The sequence below is a fragment of the Aricia agestis genome, chromosome 9 (genome assembly GCF_905147365.1).
Source record: "Aricia agestis chromosome 9, ilAriAges1.1, whole genome shotgun sequence".
Lineage (NCBI taxonomy): Eukaryota > Metazoa > Arthropoda > Insecta > Lepidoptera > Lycaenidae > Aricia > Aricia agestis.
In genome coordinates this window covers 624,802-647,675 of record NC_056414.1, presented here as the reverse complement: position 1 = coordinate 647,675, position 22,874 = coordinate 624,802, and the positions used below count along the sequence as shown (strand labels likewise).

The 22,874-nt window shown below is 37.5% G+C and overlaps 3 protein-coding genes across 3 annotated transcripts; 2 read left to right on the top strand and 1 right to left on the bottom strand.

Annotated features, from left to right (window-relative positions):
- Nucleotides 1-1,048: 1,048 nt before the first annotated feature.
- Nucleotides 1,049-3,029, bottom strand: LOC121730461. Its single transcript, XM_042119503.1, has 3 exons — nucleotides 2,877-3,029; nucleotides 2,160-2,358; nucleotides 1,049-1,196 (listed from the first exon to the last, which is right to left on the bottom strand). Exons 1-3 carry the CDS (start codon nucleotides 2,944-2,946, stop codon nucleotides 1,118-1,120), a joined length of 348 nt encoding a protein of 115 aa, XP_041975437.1. The 5' UTR covers nucleotides 2,947-3,029; the 3' UTR covers nucleotides 1,049-1,117.
- Nucleotides 3,030-5,853: 2,824 nt separating this feature from the next.
- On the top strand, nucleotides 5,854-6,626 carry LOC121730304 (alpha-crystallin B chain-like). Its single transcript, XM_042119288.1, has one exon. The coding sequence runs from the start codon at nucleotides 5,869-5,871 to the stop codon at nucleotides 6,532-6,534; it is 666 nt and encodes a 221-aa protein (XP_041975222.1). The 5' UTR covers nucleotides 5,854-5,868; the 3' UTR covers nucleotides 6,535-6,626.
- A 5,960-nt stretch (nucleotides 6,627-12,586) lies between these two features.
- LOC121730432 (phospholipid scramblase 2-like) lies at nucleotides 12,587-22,408 on the top strand. Its single transcript, XM_042119459.1, has 5 exons — nucleotides 12,587-12,695; nucleotides 18,691-18,890; nucleotides 20,365-20,556; nucleotides 21,514-21,657; nucleotides 22,347-22,408. Exons 1-5 carry the CDS (start codon nucleotides 12,671-12,673, stop codon nucleotides 22,365-22,367), a joined length of 582 nt encoding a protein of 193 aa, XP_041975393.1. The 5' UTR covers nucleotides 12,587-12,670; the 3' UTR covers nucleotides 22,368-22,408.
- The last annotated feature ends 466 nt before the right edge of the window (nucleotides 22,409-22,874 follow it).

Here is a 22,874-nt window from a genome sequence, read left to right as displayed (position 1 = left end):
TTTATGTTGGCGGACTGTTAAAATTAATAAACAGGGCTCATAAAAACCAAAAAGATGAAATAACTAATTGTTGATTTAGAAACATTCCCTAAAATATGAATAAAAATACTAGAATATTAATTTAATGCATTCATACAAGAACAATAACGTAGGTAAGAATTAAGATGAAATAAATATTTTAATTTAATGCCCGAAATATTATATTTTTGTTGTCATCCTCGCTGCAAAGATGTGTAAACTTTCCGTGTGTTGAATTTTTGATAGTTTAATTATTTTGCATTTAAATGCAATTGAATTTATTTATGTTAATTATTATTTGATTGTAATTTGTATAGTCACTCGTGGTCGTGAGGTTTAGCTGGAGTGCAGTGTTACCAGCAACTGCCTAGTACTGTATGACCACCTCGTTAATGTCTTTAGGCCAGTGGTACTCAACCTTTTTTATATGGGCCACAAATAATTTTAGGTCTTGGTGCCTTGGCTGCAACCAAAATTTTAGGGTTAAGAAAATAACGTTCTTCAAAATTTGTGATTCAAAAGTGGAAAAATTTTCACGATTTTTATGACGATTGCACTATTTTGCCGGTGGGCGTGAATTTCAAACGCGGGCCACTGATAAAGTCCCGGCGGGCCGCATGTTGAGACTTGGAAAGCCTCTACGACTTTCCAAGTGTTTCTGCTTGAAGTTACGGACGACGTGTTAAAAAACAACATCCCAAAATGCTTCAACGAGGTGGTTGTACAATGTACAGTCGCCAGTTATACCATATACATTGTAAAATATTTGTCTGTGTGTGGGTAAATATAATTTTACTAAGAGATACTTGTGTTTTTGTTATTTTGCTTGAGTTTGGAAATTATTTTGCAAACTATTTCTCTCTTATTTGTCAATTTTTTTGTGGTTTGCTAGTTAGTTCCAGTTTTGATAATTTACACTTAAGGATTTTACGTGTTCGGGAACCGATTATTAAAACATACATGTATACAAACAGACATAATAAATTATATTCCAGCAACAAATTTTCTTAACACAATAATATATTAATAAAATAAATTAATCTTGCGCAATACACTCAGCTTCTTACAATTCAAATTGTAGTCAGCCAACTTGGAACTGTTATCTATAGCAGGAGTACCGGCGGTAGCAATCGCCCACCGTATGGGCCTGGTGGTCCCAGAGGCGCGCGTTCTCTTTGCTAAAACAAATAATAATCACTATAGTTGCAGTATAGCAAACTAGCTAGCGCTGTCACATCTTGGCATAATGTTTCGAATATTGCTCACTAGATGGCTTTACATACATGTAAATGGGTCCAAAATTTTACGTTAGATGGCGCTGTAAGAATATAATGTGTTTAGTTCTACTATTGCACACTGGATGGCGCTATCATTATACTTGTAAACGCTTTTTTTTAACATGATGACCATGAGAGTGCAGAACTACACGTGTAACAGAAGTCCGTTAGTTTATTAGTCTATTATAATAATAATAAGTTAACTCAAACTTTTATTTAATACTTAATATTAAATAAAAATTTGAGGATATTTAAAGGATGGATTAATATTAATATAATTATTGTGAGTGTGTCTGTCTCTCTGTCTGACCGTTTGTTTGTCCGTCCATCCGTCTGTCAACAGGCTGATCGTAAGGAACCGTTGTCCGTTCGTGAGCGAGCTCTATTCACATTTCACAGTTACACTTCAAGATTTTAGTTGATGTTGGCAACCCTAGCCAAAATAGTAAATTTCTATTTTTAAAAATAGTAAACATTATTGGCCGGTAGGTAAGTAGTAAGTACCTACTTTACTTAGTCACGATACTTAATAAAAAGTGCTTATATATTATATAGTAGGGCTTGTCTAACTTATCCCGTGGCTCTGCCTAAAGCGGAAAGTAGGACACTCGTTGGGTTTTAGTGGGTATGCCCGGGCGCGGCATTTCACCGCCCTAGAATGTCCCACATACCCAGGTAGCCATCCCCAGACCGCCGGGGATGCGTTATTGCATTTTCCCAACGATAAAAAATGGGCTTGTCTAACTTAAAATGACGCGCCCCTTCCTCGTATTTACAGTACAAAATTTTTCATTTATATCAAATAGTGAAGTAGTGGGGCGTGTCATTTCAAATTAGACATCTGACTTAAGCTCTAATACTTACTTGACAAAATACAGCTCGAAAGCAGCAAAGAAGTTGCGCTGCGAGCGCGCGTGCAGCTTGCACAGCTGCAGCTTCTCGCAGTCTTCTGCGCTTCTCCTAGCTCTAGTCCTGTCAGCGAGGCTGCTGGATTCGCCGACTGGCACCGCGGAATTGATGGACCGCCTCGACATCTTGTGGCCGAAATTGTGCTCCGAGAATTCTGTAAAATACGTTTATTGTCTATGTCTCTATGAGTTCCTATTACACGATATCCGAAACTTAACATTCAAATCAATAACACGTGTTACACTCGGGGACTGCCGCGGTAAAGCTATTGCATAGCATTTTTTGTCAACTTATGCAATTATAATTCGCGTACATCTAGACGCCCACACCATGCCTATGCACGGCAACGCCGCTCCACTGTGCCGGTCGGGGTGGGGAGGTGGGGGGTTTAACAGGTTAGTTAGTTGTTTATTTTCGTTACGGAATTTCTTGATTCGGTTGCTGCGTTTAATGCTCGCCATAAAAGCTATGCAGTTGCTTAAAAAGTTTAGGTGTTTAAAGAGATTATAAATTCCGATATCTTTTTAGGGTTCCGTGGTCAATTTAATGTACAAAAGTGGATCTCACATCAATTTTTAATCTATGACTTCTTCTAACACTAAAGAAGTATTAGAAGAAGTCATATTACTTGTAAAAGTGATATCTAAATTGCTTAAGTGTCTTGAAACTTACCATTCTCTTCTACTGAAGCTGCACAGCACACCGCGCCGATCAGGGCGACCAACAGAAGTAACGACTTCATTTCTAGAAGTGGAGCTACTTCTTGCACAATGAATGAATGTCTCGTGAATGCGTCTTCTCACGGTACTGAATCATATTTATACCACGAGTTTAGAATGACGCCTTTCGCAGGTTCTCTGTAAATATACACCAAGTATTAACACTGATTAGAGCCTTACAATATAATGTGGAGCATTATAAACCTGTTAGCTTCGGATTTTGTTTAAAAATTAAATTATTTTCTTGTTTGGATTTGATAATTATTAGCTTACCTTGTAAAACTTTTGTTGTTAATAATTCAATTATAATATTCATATTATTATTTATTTATTTAATGCGGATAGTGTAGCGTAAGCGTAGAAGCGTAGCGTAATAATGATCAAGATCCAAGAATTTCCACTGAGTGGATAAATAAAACCAAAGTAATTCATGTAGCCTTTATAGCCCACAGTCTGCTGCATGCATACCTAGTACAGTACATAGAACTTACAATGATCACCAATGTCGAGCCGCGTCGGCAGATATATTATATAGGTAATATATTATATTAATTTATCTTTTTAAATACCGTGACACCTACCAGGAACATACTACACACACATTGATTAGTGCGATAAGGGGCAAATTCTGAAAAGATGTGTCTCAAAGAAGTTTAGCCTTAGGAAAAAAAATCAATAAATTTTGATTAAGTACAAGTAGTTCATATTATGAACGATTGATGCAGTTTACCTATCTTTTTTCTATGATGTGATTCAGCCACTAGCCGGTATAAGTCCCGGTTAAGCAATACTTAATCGATTTTTCAAGAATTTAATTATTATGTTATAGTTTCTGCTTTTATTTAGTTTGAGCTAACAACTTCTTTCAACATTTTTCGCTATCTTCTATCAATTGGGATTTCGCCGCCCACGCACATACTTTAAATATAAAAAAAATATTTTCACTCGATCGACATCATCTGACCAGTGCATGTTATAACTTATAACTTACCTGTAAGATTTTAGTGATTAGTTCCTTATATCCTAATGGATATAAGAAAATGCCTAATGGCAATGTAGTCGACTCCTATGACTGTGTTTTGGTGTGGTTCTATCACACTGTACTCAGTACACGTGTAACCGCGACGTGCCGTGTCGGCTGACGCAGATTTATATAAAGACAAATATTTAATTTGACAATATTCGTGACTTACAAAATCATTGTAATACCTAATATGTTATCTGGACAAACACTCCGGTTCCGGGCTGCGGCCAGGCCGGCTACTGCGCATTGGAGGTCCTCGCTACGTCTAATATGACGGATCTAAAAAGTTCCTAAAGTATTTTACAAAAACTCCAAAAGGTAAGATCATTAACAATACGGTATTTAAAAATAAAGGTTTGAGTCAGTGCGAGTCATCAACAAAATATACCTAAGCTCGTGATATAAGTAGGCACCATCGAGAAAATTGATTCCTAGGCAGTTGACGGATCTACGTCATGTGGTCGGCATGTCAATTCAATGTAAGGGTTGATTCAGATAGCAACGCGACACGTAGTTGCATTTCTAAATGAGTATGAATTTGACAGATTCGCAAATCGCAAGACGTCTGACGCAATTGAAATCTGTCAAATCCATACAAATTTAGAAATGCATCTACGCGTCGCGTTGCGGTCTGAATCAACCCTAATCGGTCGGATGGGTTTGTCCTCCATCTGCCTAGGAATCAACTTCTCTGATAGTACATGACCTGGAAATAAGTTTTATAAACTAAAGATAGATTAAAAAGAAGTGTTATGTATTCGCGCAAAAATACTCTAAATGGATTTTATCAGATTTTCTATATATACCCTATTTGTCCCGGAGAGGTATTTACACCTCTTACCCTTGGGATACTGTACTATCAAAACTCAGGAGAGTAAGCTAGGCAGCCTAGGCTTCTATTAGATATTATTATTCAGCGGCGCATAATATGATCCTGTAAGTTCTCTTTATTAATATTAAACTCTGATGACGCCACTAGTAAATAGTACAATCATATTTCAGATTTTCTACACATATCTTCTCTATAATAGAAATTATTTTCATCCGACGGTTGCTATATTTATACACTCCGAAATAAGAATACAAGTTGTATATTTAAACAATGTAACACTCTAATTTAAAATAGCCATTTTGAATTTATATAAAGTTGTGTTACATAAATAGCTACTTAGGGGTTTCCTCACAAAACGTCTGAGTAAAAAAACTTAATTTCATCACTCAAGTGGCAAAATGTTATAATCATTAAGAGCCCATATGACCCTAACTTGACTACATACTTTAACCTAGATCTCAAAATCTGTAAGGTCTAGAAAACTGATTTTTTGACAAAGGTAACTTTAGTTCATAAAGATTAAATGCTCAAGACGAAAACACGATTACTCAAAAAATGCTCGATAGTTTCTTTTTTACAAAAAACCTTGTTTTAGACACATTTTTGCTTGGATCTTCGAAGTTTGCTGTCTTTTCTTTAATATTTTTTAATATCTAAAAAGGTATTGATAAAACCTAAATTTGCTCAAAACACTTTTTTCATAATCATTATAGTTCGTCTTTTATTCAAGTAAAACTAACTCGGCGATGATTCCGCGCCGTCCTTTTTCACCTGGGTCCTGGCATATGAAAGACGGGCGTGAGTGTGAAGAGAGAAGGACGATGTTTGATTTTTAGAGTCAGGTGAGCTCTTAATTATTGTGCAACCTAAAAATTACAGTTACAAATACTCACCAATAGATGACACTAGTGAAGCTGCTTTTGAAAAGTTAATTCATTAATGTTTTAATTTATAAAACGTTTTATATAAAAACGAAATAAAAAAAATTAGTAAATTACATTTTTAAGCATAAATTATGTTTTTGTAGTACGCTAATTTACAGAAAATGTAAATTTTCATAATGTTGCAACTTCACCTACTCAGCACTTGATGTCGCTTTCTTCACGAATCTACGAGAATTTTCTACAAACTTCTCGGGGCGTCTCGGCGCCAGGGGGCGCGCTCTCGGCCGGTATAAAAGCGGCGCAGCGCGCGGCGGACGCAGTAAACAAACGCGATACACTCGAGCGAAGAGAACGAGAACCGAGCAAGATGTCTCTGATGCCGTACTGGCTGCGACACATCCGCAACTTGGCACACCGGGACCCCATCGTCCGGGCGCTGGAGGACCCCTTCGCCGTTTTCTCGAGAGACCCCTTCTTCCGGGACCCCATAAAGTACATCCGGCACGCGACCGCACCGGCGGACCACGGGATAGAGGGCGTGTACTCCGACTCCGAGGTGAAGGTGGACGGCCAGAAAGTGGAGGTGCACCTGGACGTGCAGAACTTCGCGCCGGAGCAGATCGAGGTCAAAACTGTGGGCAACGAGGTGACGGTCGAGGGGAGGAGGGAAGTGAAGCGGGAGGGGGGTTGGACCAAGTCGCACTTCGAGAGGCGGTTCCTCCTGCCTGAGGGCTTCCCGCCGGAGCGCGTGGAGTGCCATCTCGACAAGGGCAAGCTGCGGCTGGTGGCCTTCCGAGCTGAACCCCTCCAGGAGAGGGAGATCCCCATACAGGAGAAACCCGCTGACGGCGGCAGTTCCGGCGACAAGTGAATGTAACCTTTAGGACTATTTTTTTAACAGACTGACTAGGCTATGTTATGTAGTTGTTTTATGATTTCGAATAAATTGTTGTAAATTATCTATTTTTGTAGTTTTATTTGTTTCTTTTATTATTGCGTTTGTTGCTTATTGCACAACGATTACGTGAGATGTTTTCTGTGTAGTTTGATGCTAAAGCACAACACCGCTTAAGAATACTATATTTTTATTATAGTTTTGAGCAAATTTAGGTTTTATCAATACCTTTTTAGATATTAAAAAATACTAGCTGTTGCCCGCGACTTCGTCCGCGTGGACTTCAGTTTATAGCGCGCGATGTCAACAAAATTGGTGTCAAAAGCTTTTATAAAAAAACCCTGGTACCCCTTAAATCAATACAGCTGTGCAGTGTGCAAACGATAAGTACTTCATTTTTGTATGTTAAACTTTATATATTATGCCAAATTTTAAAGCTTATTTAGCCCCCCAATTACACAACTTTACCCATAAACTATTAATCATTGATAGGTTTAGCCCCAATTTCACCAACGTCTGTTAGTGTTAACAGCTTGTTAAAATATCCTGTCTTCTCTTTCATTCATATGAAAAATGAAACAGCTAACGTGATACTAATTCGAGCATTAACTTTAACAGTCGTTGGTGAAATTTGGTCTTAAGGTTACGTCACTGCCTGCACAGATAAAGTACTGAGTTATTTAATACCGTAGAATAGATATAACAATCGAAAAAAATCGAGACTTAAATGTAAGATGATACCACCTCTTATAGAAAGACTTTTGAGCAAGCGTCAGCGCGATGTAGAAGACGCACGGCGCCATCTATTATGAATTTTTTGAACAAATTTACGACCCTTACAACCCTTTTTTCCAGTAAAAAAGTAGCCTATGTCCTTTCTCAGGCTTTAGACTATCAGTATACAAAATTTCATTACAATCGGTTCGGTAGTTTTGGCGTTTGGCGTGAAAGCAAGACTGACAGACAGACAGACAGACAGAGATACTTTCGCATTCATAATATTAGTACAGATTATGTGCACACTGCACAGCTGTTTTTGGGTATTTTGATTAATTAAGGGCCGCGCTACACCGGAATGGCAGCGGCGAGGCGAGCACTTTCAGCGCTGCCATTCCGGTGTAGCGCGCTGCGCGGCCCTAAGAGGGGTACCACTTACCAGGGTTTTAAAAAGTTTTTAAATTTGACACAAATTTTGTTGACACCGCGCGCTATAAACTAAAGTCCACGCGGACGAAGTCGCGGGCAACAGCTAGTTATGAATAAAAACAATAATATATAATAAAGTAGGTATGATTAGTTCTGTTATAATAATGAAGTAAAAAATAAAGCGCCATCTGTTTTCATATATTAGAATTAAAATGTAAAAATATTTTCTGGATGGAATATAGGCCAACACAACACACTCGAACTCCTTAGAAATACAGTAGGAGTTCTATAAGATAAGATAGATTGATTATTATTATAGCAAGTGATAATATTATTAAACATAATATTCTAACGTATTAAAAACTATAAACAAAAACATAATAACTAATAAGTATGATTAGTTCTATGTTACAACGAAGTAAAAAAAAAGCGCCATCTGTTGAATCGTATTAGAACTAAAATGTTTATTGCATCGCGTCGATATATTTCTGGATTTTTTATAATATTATACATAAAATATATTTAAGATTTTTGAAATATTATTTTAATACACATCCAAGACCCAGGAACATTGAAAACTTTTTGTTCCGCCTGCGGGACTCGAACCCAGGACCCCCGGGATGAGCGCTGGCCACGCGCAATGCGAAGTAATTTTCATCGATATTTTCATGGAAATAAGATATTTTCCCACATCAAAATGTAGCCTATGTCCTCTCTCAGACTCTAGAATAACTGTGTACAAAATTTCATTGCAATCGGTTCAGTAGTTTTGGCGTGAAAGCGAGACAGACAGACAGACAGACAGACAGACAGACAGACAGACAGACAGAGATACTTTCGCATTTATAATATTAGTATAGATTAAAGAAAAGACAGCAAACTTCGAAGATCCAAGCAAAAATGTGTCTAAAACAAGGTTTTTTGTAAAAAAGAAACTATCGAGCATTTTTTGAGTAATCGTGTTTTCGTCTTGAGCATTTAATCTTTATGCCTACCTAGCATACGCCAACGAGATATCTCACTCTACATGTTTTCTCGATGTTTGATGGTTTGTCTCTTCATCTCTATTGACCCTAGCATGACAAACATTTTTTCTCGCGTAGATCTATCATCTAAATAACACATTTTTATAGAGTTTGGCCGAGATAATATCGTCTCATAATGTCAAAATCATCTAAAAATGATAAGATATTAACGCACAAACAGACGTACAACCATCAGTTACATATTTAAATTTTTACCTAAATTAATTCCGTGATTTACTACTCGTGAAAATTGTTACACTACTAAACTTGGTTTATTACTTTGGTTAATGTTATGTTGCAACTGTATTTTTTGTAATTGTATTTAACTTGGAAATCAGAATTGGTAGTCTAGTCATCAGTCAAGTCACCAAGTGTATTATTAAGTTAAGGTATGGATCATCGCTCGGTTTGTTGTGAACCACGAAGTTGTATTAGCTTCATGGTGTGAACTGACCCTAACAGTTCGTAAATCACACCGTTTCCATTGTATAAGAAGAATACGTAATACTTAATAGTGAATGAGTATTGAAGCGTACGGACAGACCAATGGATGAAGAGCTTCGTAGTTAGGTATCATATTTTGTTATTGACAGTAGAGTTGAGTAACAAATAAATTATGTAGAGCAACGAATGTTTTGATGTTATTTTTGCACGGTATCTAAGAATAATAAAAGCTATTTAGGTATTTATTCTTAGAAGCATTGTATAAATTAGTAAAGTAATTTTTTACCAGATCAATATTATGATTGTAATATAGCCGCCAACTTTATAAAAGCAGCAATATTGCGTTAGATCCCAAAGCTTTCACAGATTTCAGTTGGGATCTTATCTCGAAAAGTCTTAGTTCTTATTATTAGAAATTGTTGTAACTCAGACTTTATTGTTGAAAAAGCTCTTACAACAATCACATTTTAAGACACTTTAGCTAGGCTTTAGTTAGGACTTAGGATATAAGATATCGCGACATCTAGTAAGTATTTATTGTAGACTAGATGTCGCCAGCAACTCCGTTGCGTCAAAATTCGTTTATTGCGAGGGAACAGCACATTTTCCCAGGACAAAATATATTATGATAATATTATATAGCTGTGGCATTTTTCCAGGACATAATATTATGAATGTCCTGGGAAAATGCCATAGCAAAATCGGTTTAGCAGTTTGGGCATAAAGTACCTCTTTAGACTTTGACTACATATCTGTGAATAAATGATCTCGATTCTTGATTCAGACAGGCAGACAGACACACTTTAGTATTTTATAATATTTTATATTAGTGTGTAATATGTATAGTTAAATTATACTTAGACTGTAACACTAGCTCGAGTTACAGGGCACTTCAATAGCGCCATTAAAGTGTTTACATTGCCTCCACTATAGCATAACGATTACGGCTCAACCCCCCGCCGTGTGACGTCACCGCGGGTCCTTGAGACCCGCGGTAGTATCGACTATAGTGAAAATACCTACATTATAATGTGAATAGAAAAAAAATATATGTACCTCGTCGAAGAAAATCGGTGGGTACAAAATATATTGTCGATTGGAAAAGTAAGATAGATACTAGATAGTAATGGTCCGGACCTCCAGGACTCCCCCCCCCTATATACGCCCATGTGTCTACTTCTCACTTTGAGAACAAATTATGTTTTAGCGCCCCCACTGTTTCAATTTAAAATGCATCCAGATATGGCAGATGAAATAAATCACCCCCTAGCCTCTACACAACGCTCCCATTTTTGGGTCCCACATCACCCCTCTTTAGACCTTCAGCGCTCACAACGGGGCGTTAACGACCACTTTGGGAAAGGCTGGTCTAGCGACTCATGTCGCTCGCGCTATTAAGGTTTGTAATGACCAAAATGAAACCTAGCTGATAGCGGAAGTGGAATTGTATAATGTATTTGAATGTTTGTCGGTTGCGGTCTCATGTCGCGTTGATCGGAACGGTACCTTAACGGCAGAGCCGGTTTTAGTACTACCAGCGCCCTGGGCGAGATTTCCTCGGCGCCCAGGCTGTTGGTAGTGCTAAAAAAAGGAGGCGCCCCTTTTGTTTGTATTCGGCGCCCCCTTTTATCCGGCGGCGCCCTTCGCCCATCATCGCCCCCCTCCTTCCTAACGCCGCTACTGCTTAACGATAAGCCTATCTATAGTTATAATCATTAATCAGTTTTACTCCACTAGACAGACGCGCCGAAATAAACGTTTCTCATCACAAAAATGAAGCAATAAACCTTCCCGGAAAGTTATTTCGTTGCTCAGAAAAGTAAGCATTTCAATTTGTTCGGCGAATTTTTTGTAATCTCTGGAACCTTTTTGGCGATAAAGGGAATTAGGGAAAACTCCATTTTCCTCGTTTCTTCGAGGGGGGGGGGGGGGGAGTTGTTCAGTGGATCGATTCATAGATGTTTATGATGATTTCTTTCTTTACATTAAATTTATCTACTTCATCCAAATATATAGCATAGGACATCATTTGCTTTTGTTCTTTGACTCTCGGAATGCATGGTATCACTTATTTGTGACGGAGTATGCAATCTAATTATTATTATTATTATTATTAACCTACTATTTATTTTATTTGTTTATTTGGTTGAATACAACAAATGATTTCCAATTTATAATAACTAATTTTCGTTTTTTTTTGCAAAAGTTTACTTGCAAAGTATTTTCTGGGATCGAAGCTAGAAATGATAAATATGTGGCAGGTAGAACATTTCTGGCACTTCTATTTACTAATAAATAACAAAGTGGTGTCGCTTGTTATTTTTTACAACGGCCATAAATTAGTTTCCCCCTGAGCTCTGGGCGGTGGAGATTCAGCGAGTTTTCCGCAAGTTGCCTTTAGTCTAGTGAAGACCGCGCGGGCCGCCGGGCGCCACCACATTTTCCCTCTAAAAAATTAAACTAAAATAATCGATTTACTTCATTAAAATAATATATTCGTGTTAAAAAGTTATCTATTAAATAATTGTTAAAGCCTAAAGTTACCTTTTTTGATAAACAGTCGTAATTTCACCAAAGAGTTTTTCTAAAAAAAATGTGAGTTCTAAAACTAAAGTTTTTCCTCTGTCAGTTCCGATGTACTAAGTAGGGAAACAAGGGAGTTAAAACTAACTAAATTTCCCTGTTGTCATATCCTTCAAACACCACACCACTCTGGCAAATGTTACCAATCTGGAGTTCACGCGCTGAGTATAATACACTCCCTTATACGGAGAATCCGATCGACCAGGGTCCGCCTGTGATCAGTCCGACCGGACCTATCGGCCTTTTCGTATACCGGGGCTTTAATGTTACGATAACCACACACGTATCCGGAGTGTTCACACGTCGTCTGAACGGATATGTACCATCAATATATTAACGTTTAACGGCACTCGACTGAACAAATATCAGTTTACGGTGAGCGGATACCAGCTTCACCAACATCAACATTAATTAATTATGTTAGTGTTCTAAGCCAAAAACCTATTTATTTTCTAACGAGCTTTATGCCCGCGGCTTCGCTCGCGTTAAGAAGTATACAAACAAACTTATATACAAACTTTCATCCCCTATTTGAACCCCTTGGAGGTATAATTGATCAAAATCCTTAGCGGATGCCTGCGTCATATCATCTACCTGCATGCCAAATTTCAGCCCGATCGGTCCAGTGGTTTGGGCTGTGCGTTGATAGATCACCATGTCACCTTTGAGTTTTATTTATATAGACTTATGGCTACTATAAAATTTTGTAAACATTTCTAAGGTTAATAAATATCAATATAATAGACAATAAGGCCCAATAAATGTTTAAAAAACAATGAAAACTGCGCCACAGAATAGATAATAGTACAACTGACAAGTAAGTACCTGCACAGTGAACCGTGGATAAACTAAAATGTTTAAATGAGACAAACACTTTGAGGTACTTCGCGCAACTACTGTTTGGAACTGGAACCATGGAAACTACGGAGCCCTCGGAAGGTAAGAACTACTAATACTATTTTAAATGCGATGTGTGTCTGTCTGTCAATCTGTCTGTCTGTAACCTCTTCGCATGCAAACCACTGAAACGGGTTTTTCTGTGTATGAAGATACTTTGAAGTCCCGGGAAAGGACATAGGATACTATTTATCTCGGTAAAATGCACGGTTCCCGCGCGAACGAATTCGATCGCAACGGAGTTGCGGGCGTCATAATATTATTATACCTTTATACGTGGGAGAGCCATGCTTCGGCACGAATGGGCCGGCTCGACCGGAGAAATACCACGTTCTCACAGAAAACCGGCGTGAAACAGCGCTTGCGCTGTTTCACGCCGAGTGACTGATTTTACCGGAGGCCCAATTCCCTACCTTATCCTTCCCTATTCCCTTCCCTTCCCATCCCTACCCTCCCCTATTACCCTATTCCCTCTTAAAAGGCCGACAACGCACCTGCAGCTCTTCTGATGCTGCGAGTGTCCATGGGCGACGGAAGTTGCTTTCCATCCGGTGACCCGTTTGCTCGTTTGCCACCTTCTTTCATAAAACAAAACCTATCCTACGTTAGAAAACTACGATAAAGTCACTTGATGGACAGACAAAACATTGTAAGACAATTTTTTTTTTTTATTAGTAAGAGGTAAATTTATAATACGACGAAACGTTTCCAGAAAAGTTAGTGCCCTTGCGCTTCGCTTAGCTCGTCTTGGCGGGGGCGCTACCGTGCACCCAGATACATATTATAATATTAAGTTCAATCTTCTGGGACTTGTATAGTACCTATTATTATACTTATAATACAAGTTTATATTTTACAGAAGATGTGCGTTAGAATGAGCTGAAGTTGGAAAAACCACAAACAGAGGAATTACCTAATAAACATGGATGTCTGACAGATGCGCCGCGCGGGGGCGGGTGTGTGATTAGTGATTACCCTTACCCTCGTAACTCAACAACTAATTCGCGATTCAACTCATGCCCACGCCACATGAAATGCAGATTTCCACATTCTTAATATAAATTCAGGTGTTTTAAAATAAAATTAGGAAAAACCCGAAGATTCTACGAATCTCATTCTACTTCCTTCTTCCTATCCTATTAATATTATAAAGGCGAAAGTTTGTTTGGATGTATGGATGTGTGGATGTATGGATGTTTGTTACTCTTTCACGCAAAAACTACTGAACGGATTTTAATGAAACTTTACAATATCATAGCTTATACATCAGAATAACACATAGGCTACAATTTTAACCGACTTTCAAAATGGGGGAGGTGTTATGTTCGTTTTCTTATGTTCAACGATTACTCCGCCGTTCGTTAACCGATTTTCAAAATTTTTCTTTTGGTATATAGGGTATCATCCCAATTTGGCATTATATTCACAAAAGTGGTGATCTGATGAAGGATCCATAAGTAATCGAGGAAACTCCTCAAAATTTATAGGGAAACATGTGGTGACTTCGGTTTCGTGAGAAGTATTCTAAGCATATGCTACCAACAAGTAAAATTTTGCACCGAGGTATACCTGGTATACCGTGGTTCGGAAGGTGCTGAGAGAACTCCTGATTCTTTATATATATAAGTTTGGGAGTTTCGGCGTTGTTTTAAGAACGGAAAGCATATGCTACTGTGCAAATTACATTCATCATCACTACCATATTATTATACCATGCATCGTCCCATCACCCATGGTTATGACTTATGAGCCTATAATCACCCTGTTATTGGTACTTTTCATAGTCTTTAAGATCGAAACTCGAGTTTGTCAAGCGATAATTAAAAAAAAATTATACCTACGTAATATTATAAATTCAAATTCAAATTCAAATTCAAATTTATTTATTTGCCAAGAATATGGTACAGTAGATGTTTACATTTTTATGAGTCCAGACATATTCTACTATTAACATAGTGTGCAAATATTATCATAGTAATTATAATTTTTCCATGTCATTGAATTTTATTAATTAAAATAGATAGATAGATAATTAACAGTATTTCTTAAAAAATATTTTGTCCAATTAATGAATATTATACAAATAATGTCAAATATATTATGCTAATGTTTTATTACAATTAAAAATAATTTTAGAAATAATGTCAGAAATTAGGTTTTAACGTCATCCATTTCGTCATTAAAATATTCATTTATTGCATAATACATTTTGTGAAGTAGCCATGCATGTACCTCTTTTTGTAGTTTTCTCTCAGGGAGTTTTTTTAAAGTGATCAGGGAGCTTATTGTATATTGACACTGCCATACAGTAAGCATTTCTACTGCAAATGCTTAGTCTTTGGTGGGGTACAACCAATTTAAATGTATGTCTAGAGCTCTTGGTGGCTACTTCAGTTTTCTTTACAAAAAAGCGATCTACGTTTCTGTTCACAAATAAACACATTTCATAGATGTAGTATGTACAGACAAGGTAGCGGTAATATATTGTACTGTTTAAATAAAGGTTTACAGGGGTCGATGTAGCTGACATTGGAGATACATCTAATAAATTTCTTTTGGAGTCTAAACACTCTTATTTGGTCAACAGAGTTTCCCCATATAATTAAACCGTATCGCAGTACGGAGGCGATGTAGCCGTGGTAACAAAGAAGTGCTGCAGATGTACTTACAGTTCTTTTAATATTTTTAACAACATACATATATTTTTCGAGTTTAGTGCATATGTTATTAATGTGTTCTTTCCAATTACATAGACTATCCACAGTAATGCCTAGAAAAGCGACTGAATCTACTACTTCTATCTCGGAATTCTCATAGCATATTTTTTGTTTAATATGTGATTGTTTTCGAGTTTTGAAGTTTACAAGTTTCGTTTTAGATATATTGGCTTTAAGGTTGTTTTTTTTCAGCCAAGTCATTGCTTTAGCGATGGCATTATTTATTTCAGCCTCGATGGCCGGTGGATTCTTTCCCTCGACTAGTATTGTGGTGTCATCGACATACAGTATAGATTCCTGGTCTAATGCATCTGGCAGGTCGTTAATATAATTCAAAAAGAATAACGGGCCCAGTATGGAGCCTTGAGGTACACCAACGTCATTAAACATGTATGGAGATCTGTAAATTGTTTTACAGTTTGCATTTATTTCAATTATTTCTACACATTGTTGGCGATTGGACAAAAAACTTTTAACCCATTTGTAGGCTACGCCTCTGATGCCTTGCCGATAAAGTTTATTTAGTAAAATAGCATGGTTTACAAAATCGAAAGCCTTTGTCATGTCTAGGAATATTGCTGCTAGTAAAGATTTGGAATTTAAACATTCTGTGATTTTCTTTACTAACGTGAAGCGAGCATGTACGGTTGAGGTTTTTTTTCTAAATCCAAATTGTTCTTTTTTTAATATTTTACATTCTGTAAAGAAATTATAGAGTTTATCATACATACATTTTTCAAATATTTTTGAGAATATCGGTATGAGTGTAATTGGTCTGTAGTTGTTCAGATTTGTACGATCGCCTTTTTTAAAAATGGGTTTCACAATCGAGTATTTTAAAGCCGTCGGAAATATGCCTTGCGATATGGATAGGTTGATTATATGGGTTAGTGGAGTAGCTATAGAATTTTTACATAGTTTTATAATGTTAGTTTTAATGTCATCGTATCCTGTAGAGTTAGAATTGTTTAAATCGTCTATAAACTTGCATGTTTGTGCGTTTGTTACTGGGGTCAGATAGATTGTTTTAGTATTATTAGGAATGTGGTTTATATTATCGGTATTTGTGTCAGTAGTTATTGTACTTAAACTTGAAGAGTATGTTTGCTTGAACGCGTTAATCTCAGGAACTACAGGTCCGATTTAAAAACTTATTTCAGTGTTAGATAGCTCATTTATCGAGTAAGACTATAGGCTATATATTATCACGCTAAGACTAATACGACCGAAGAAACGCAGGAAAATGTGGGAAAAACGGGGGAAATATTAGAAATTACGAACTACTGGAGCAATTTTTATGGCAATATTTGGCACAGATATAGAGTAGACCAAGTGAAGGGAGTAGGGACATAAGCTATTTTTTATGGGAAAATGTACGGTTTATGTAAAATTCCTAATTAACGCGGGCGAAGCCGCGCGGGACATCTAGTTTTATCATAGTTGTATCTTTAAATTTCCTATCAACAGTTTTCCGTCAAGATAATATTGATCTTTAGGGTTGATTCAGACCGCAACGTGACGCGTAGTTGCATTTCTAAATTTATATTATGGATTTGACAGATTCGCAAGACGTCTCACGCAATTGAAATCTGTCAAATCCATACAAATTTATGCCGCGCCGCGCCTCGCCTCGGCTCGTCGCGCTCCAGCCTCTCTTAAATTACTTTGGCAATATTAATGTCTTTATATTAGGCAGGAATTAGTGGGAATTTGTTAGAGCTCGTCAGATCGTGTCAAAGAATAAAGCTGTGATTAATGAGAAGACGGGAACTCCACCGGGATGAGAAATGAGTCTTTCGGGGTTGAGGAAAATGGCGACCTGTCAATTAATGGTTATTACGACCTTCCTGGAAAGTGGCACAATACAGGCTTTTCAAGGTCGGAGAATATTAGTCAGGTGATTCGTTTACTTGTTTGCCTGACGCCTGTAGGAGTTGGGACTGAATTTGAGGGCGAAATTGAAAGTCACTTCAGTTTGTTCAATTTCGATTTAAGAATAAAATCTCTATTCTTCAGAATAGAGGGTCTTCAAGTCCTAATAAAGTTAATGTTTTAAGGGTATCATTGAATGAAGGGAAACCTTTCTATATACTCCAGTCTAATCACAGCGTCTGTCTTTAGTGAATACTCTACTATTATGCATTATTATACAATGTACATTCTTCTTCTTAGTTCAATATATGTAACAAATTGAGTCAGAAGATCTCAGAGAAACAGTAACAGTTTTCAAAGTAACTATACACTTTTTTGCATTTATTTATTCCACTTTATTTTATTAACAAATAGATGACGCCCGCAACTCCGTTGCGCCAAAATTCGTTTATTGCGTGGGAACCGTACATTTTACCGGGATAAAAAGTATCCTATGTCCTTTCCCGGGACTCAAAGTATCTCCATGCCAAATTTCAGCAAAATCGGTTCAGCGGTTTGAGCGTGAAGAGGTAACAGACAGACAGACAGACACACTTTCACGTTTATAATGTTAGTATGGATGTTTTACACGACCGTTTTCGACAGTATAATAATACTGAAACACGTAACTTCAAGCCGTTTTCTTGTAGGCCTACTCACTCCCGTCAGAGATTTTCCTTCGTCGTCATCTTTTGCCGAAACCTTTTTCACGCACGTACGCGTCTTTAGCTTTCGAGTTTCGACATTTCTTTGAATGTCCACCGTAGCGTACATTTTCGTATATTACCGGGAGATATATTAGGTACTTGCAGTAACTGGAGCTGAAGAAATAAACTATAGACCTTCATCTATAATTCATGGGGCGTCTGTCTCCTGGGATAAAACCGATACACGTTTCAGAATAATGTTCGTATCTGAAGCTTCGTGCATCCCCAGGCCCCATCAGACATTATTATTGCCCAGGGCGATAAATATTATCTTGCAATAGTCAATACACATATACAAAATGCGAAGTTCTACTTAGCAAAAGCCTAGAAGGACCTTGCGTTTCGGAGTCATAAATCAGGATTAAGATTTAATCTACGATAGCAATGAACGTTCTGGAGAGACGCCAGTTACTTAAAATTTACTGATTCAAGTTTCGAATTTATGGAAGCCAAATTGAACCCTAAAAGTTGTCTAATAAAATTAATTTACCATCTCTACCCGAAGGAAGCAAGAATGTAATCTTCCTTACACTAAAGATAAAACCAGTGTTTCGGTAACAGAGATATGAGTTGAATATATAAATTAATGGGGGAGTAAGTTTAAAGTCCTATTGTGCGAGTTTACAATGTTAATATCCTAATTTTAATTAAGCTCCTGCTGATAAGTGATAACCACTAACTACACCTCCCGCACAATTCCAGATCTTACCCGCCTGGAGGCCCTGGACCGGGTGGTGATCCGCGAGCGGAGCACCGGCTGCAAGAACTGCAAGTACGTGGTGCTGAGTCCGGATGGCCAGGAGCTGTTGTACGCCACCGAGGACTCCGGCATTGTCAGCAAATTGCTGGCTGGGCAGAGCCGCGCGCTCGAGATAGACCTGCTCGACACCAAGCAGAGAGTGGTAAGTGGCATTGAAATTTTTGGTGACGAATCGTCGCCAAGTGGGTTAGTTAACGTAAGTAAACATTATAAATTATAATATTATAACTCCTCGGACACTGCAGCCGGCGTCATGTGAATCAGTTAGCATGCTTACACCACAATAGACATAATTATTATTACTCTGTCTACTCTGCTTACACAATAATATTATGATAATTGGAAAAACATAAAGTGGCAAGAACTCACATCAAAGAAAAGACTTCGTGTCAAATATGTAAAAAGATGCCATATACTTAGTAAAGTTTTACCGGTAATGAAATAAAAAGTTCGTACTTGCGCCTGAATCTTTTTTACGTAGTTTTGTTTGTAAGCAGCATAACTGTAATCTTAATTTCAATCTAAACAGCTGATTTAATATTTTAGGAGAACTATTTCTCGGCACTTTTTGTTTGAGAGCGACATGCAAATATTTTTACGATGTCGAGCACGCAAGTTACTTCACCTATTGGTTAAGACTTTCGCGAATACGATAAAAGAAAACGTCTTCAAGCTCCGACCTACATAAATAAATAATTTGATTGCTCGGATATTGCCAAGGGCAGATAAAGTTTGTTTTATTGCTGCTGGGTAAAGTCTGGATTTTGTAGAACCAGTGAATAAGAAGGCTAGTTAGGTATTGATGATTTGCATTATTAATTACTATGAATAAACATGAGGAGAAACACTTTTCTAGGAATGCCTCTAAGGTTTACTATTCATAGACCATAGTCCATAATTAAGTTAATGCTTCAATTAGTTGATACTTTGTGAAATCCGTGTTATAATACTTTGTGGTGTAGCTAATAGTAGTAATAATAATATGTTATCATACCGACCACAGCTAACAGTTAGCTAATTATCGTGCGATACTGACATTGGGAAAACGAAATATACTTTTCCGACCCCATGCTCAAGGTCTCGCGTGTGCTTTAGTACCGTATACTTAATGAAGTTAATACGGGGGATAGATTTTAACATCTGTTTTTAAGGTTACGTACCCAAAGGGTGAAAACGGGACCCTATTACTGAGACTTCGATGTCTGTCTGTCTGTCTGTCCGTCTGTCTGTCTCCAGGCTGTATCTTAGGAACCGCTATAGCTAGAGTTCTGAAATTTTTACAGATTGTGTGTATCTGTTGCCGCTATAACAACAAATACTAAAAACAAAATAAAAATAATATTTAAAGGGGGCTCCCATACAACAAACGTGATTTTTTGGCCTTTTTCGATATCAATAATGGCAACAGGTAGGCACTTGATTTTTTCACAAAGGCCTCAATTATATGTCTACTTCAATATTTAAGAATAATATTAAAAATAAGGGGGGCTCCCATACAAAAACACAATATTTGGTCTATGTTTGCTCTGTAACAGTACGGAACCCTTCGTGCGCGAGTCCGACTCGCACTTGGCTGATTTTTTCATCTGTTAAGTCAGAATACTCTCTATTTCCAGGTGATAAAGCTGCGTCGGCCGTACGCCGTGGGCGGCGATAAGATGGAGGTGAGCGTGCGCGGCGCGGCGGCGGCGGTCGTGCGACGAGAAGCAACGCTGCTCAAGCCCGTGCTGCGCGTCACCGACGCACGCGACGAGACGCTGCTCCGCGTTAAAGGGCCCGTCTCCATATCCTCCAGCTGCGACTTCCATGTTAGTATTGTCTGTGGAGTGTGGGTAAAGGACGTAAAGGCCCGCTCGCGACCATGCTTTGTGATAGATATTGGCACAGAGATAACAAGAATGCTTGTCTCCTAGTCATCAAAGAAAAGGAGCGATGTTGTCTGTTCTCTTCTCTCCTCTTCTTGTCCTCGAATAAAATCTGTCGGTATTTTTATTTTTTCGCATTTGTATTGAAGTCATGTTAAGTATCGCTTGAAGATGTAAAATCACGATAAACGGACTATTTGCTCAAAAGCCGAAGCTAAACAAATTTCCAAAACTAGCACACTATACTAGTTACCTCACTAGTATAGTGTGCTAGTACACTCACTTGTTGCCTTCACGGGCTCCAAGTAGGTATCTTGCAACCACTATAAGCAAAGTTCCACTCAACTCTCAACTCCTGAGAAGATGTAAGCCAGGGCTTAATCACGAGCACAACCTGCAACAGTAATGTAATTTACGAGTTGTTTGTCTCTGGCAAGCCCATTACCGAATGAAATGGGCGAGCCGTGAGTGTAATGGGATATTGTGTGACTTTACTGAGTTGTGACTTATGCCTCTTAAGAGTGATAAAATATGATGATATTGTATTGATTATTGAAAATATTTAAGGTTCCAAACAAAGTGTAAATATTCTTATTATCATATTATTATAAATCATATCCCGTCTATCGGATAAAAATAATACTAAATGATATTTAAAAACAACTTAAATGTAAACTATTATATACACGTAGCGCCATCTATCCGCAGCAGAATGAACTTAATTCAACCGTCTCTTAACCAGAGCTAAATTAAATTATTCTCCAAAACTGTGCTCTTAAATAATTATTTTAAATGCTAATTAATAACTATTTATGCATCACCTCAAACACCTCAAACATGAACTGCAAGAACAAAATTTTGCAGGAAAGTCATTAAAAAGTATTCTCCCTATATTTTCAGCTGTATTCCGTGTCAAAGCAGCGCATGGGCGTGATCCGCAAGCGGTGGTCGGGCAGCGGCGACCACGACAACTTCATCATCGTGTTCCCGCCCACGGCCACCCTACACACCAAGGCCGCTATTGTGGCCACTGCGCTGCTCATTGTAAGACTCTACACTGGCTTTACTCATCATCGTGATTCGTGGTGGAAGCATGGACCGCTTCCATGCACTTCTATTGATATAAAACTCAAAGGTGACTGACCGACATGGTGATCTATCAACGCACAGCCCAAACCACTGGACCGATCGGGCTGAAATTTGGCATGCAGGTAGATGATATGACATAGACATCTGCTAAGAAAGGATTTTGATCAATTCTACCTCCAAGGGGTTAAAATAGGGGAAGAAAGTTTGTATATAATAATACTTCTGAACGCGAGCGAAGCCGCGGGCAAAAGCTCGTTTATAATATTATGTTAGTCTGTACTAATGTACTTATAATGTAGGTAGGCCAAGGGATAACTATATTATATTCATATTTATTTATTATAATAATCTATGGCATACTCAGGCCTCATCATCAAGTTGAGTCAGTGGTTCGCGCTTAAACTGATTGTATATTTGATGTAGAGATGCTTTGAGTATAAAAGGACATAGGATACTTTTTATCCTGGAAAAATGTACAGCTGCCGAGAGATAAACGAATTTCTGCGTAACTATGTTCTCCGCATAAATAATATTGTATATTATGATATTGTGCCACAATTTCAAAAATATTTACAACTGACAACTTTCTTTTATTTGTTCTGCCAAAACAAAGTGTAATACTTATTACTTTTTCTTTATTTCAGGATTTCCTGTTTTACCTGTGAGTGGCTGTGAGAAGAACATTACTTGGTTCGAAAGTGCGAAAGCAGCGAAAAAAACAAAAATGAAATATTATGATAATAATAGATAAGATACAAGTTAACTTTCTGAATATTTTATTTGAAGAGAAGAGTTTGTGTTTTCACTTTTCAATCAGAATGGTACAATCGGAAATGTTATTAAAATTAACGTAACTATTTCTATAAATTATATACCTAATTGTTACAAAAATTATATTAAATGTATTTTAGGCAATACCCTGTTCATTTTTTTTTGGTTATCATTGGACTACGGCTGCGTTGGATCGAGAGAAGTGGAAGACTTTGGGGGAGGCCTTTACCCAGCAGTGCGACAGCATATTATAAATTATTATTATAATAATTAATATTTTATAGGCTCTAAAAAACAAATTTTGTACTAAAAAATCTTTCGAGACTGCTTTGATATTCTATGAACGCCATCTGTTAGCAACTTACTAAAACTGGTAAGAAAGTAGTGAAACGTAGTGAAAA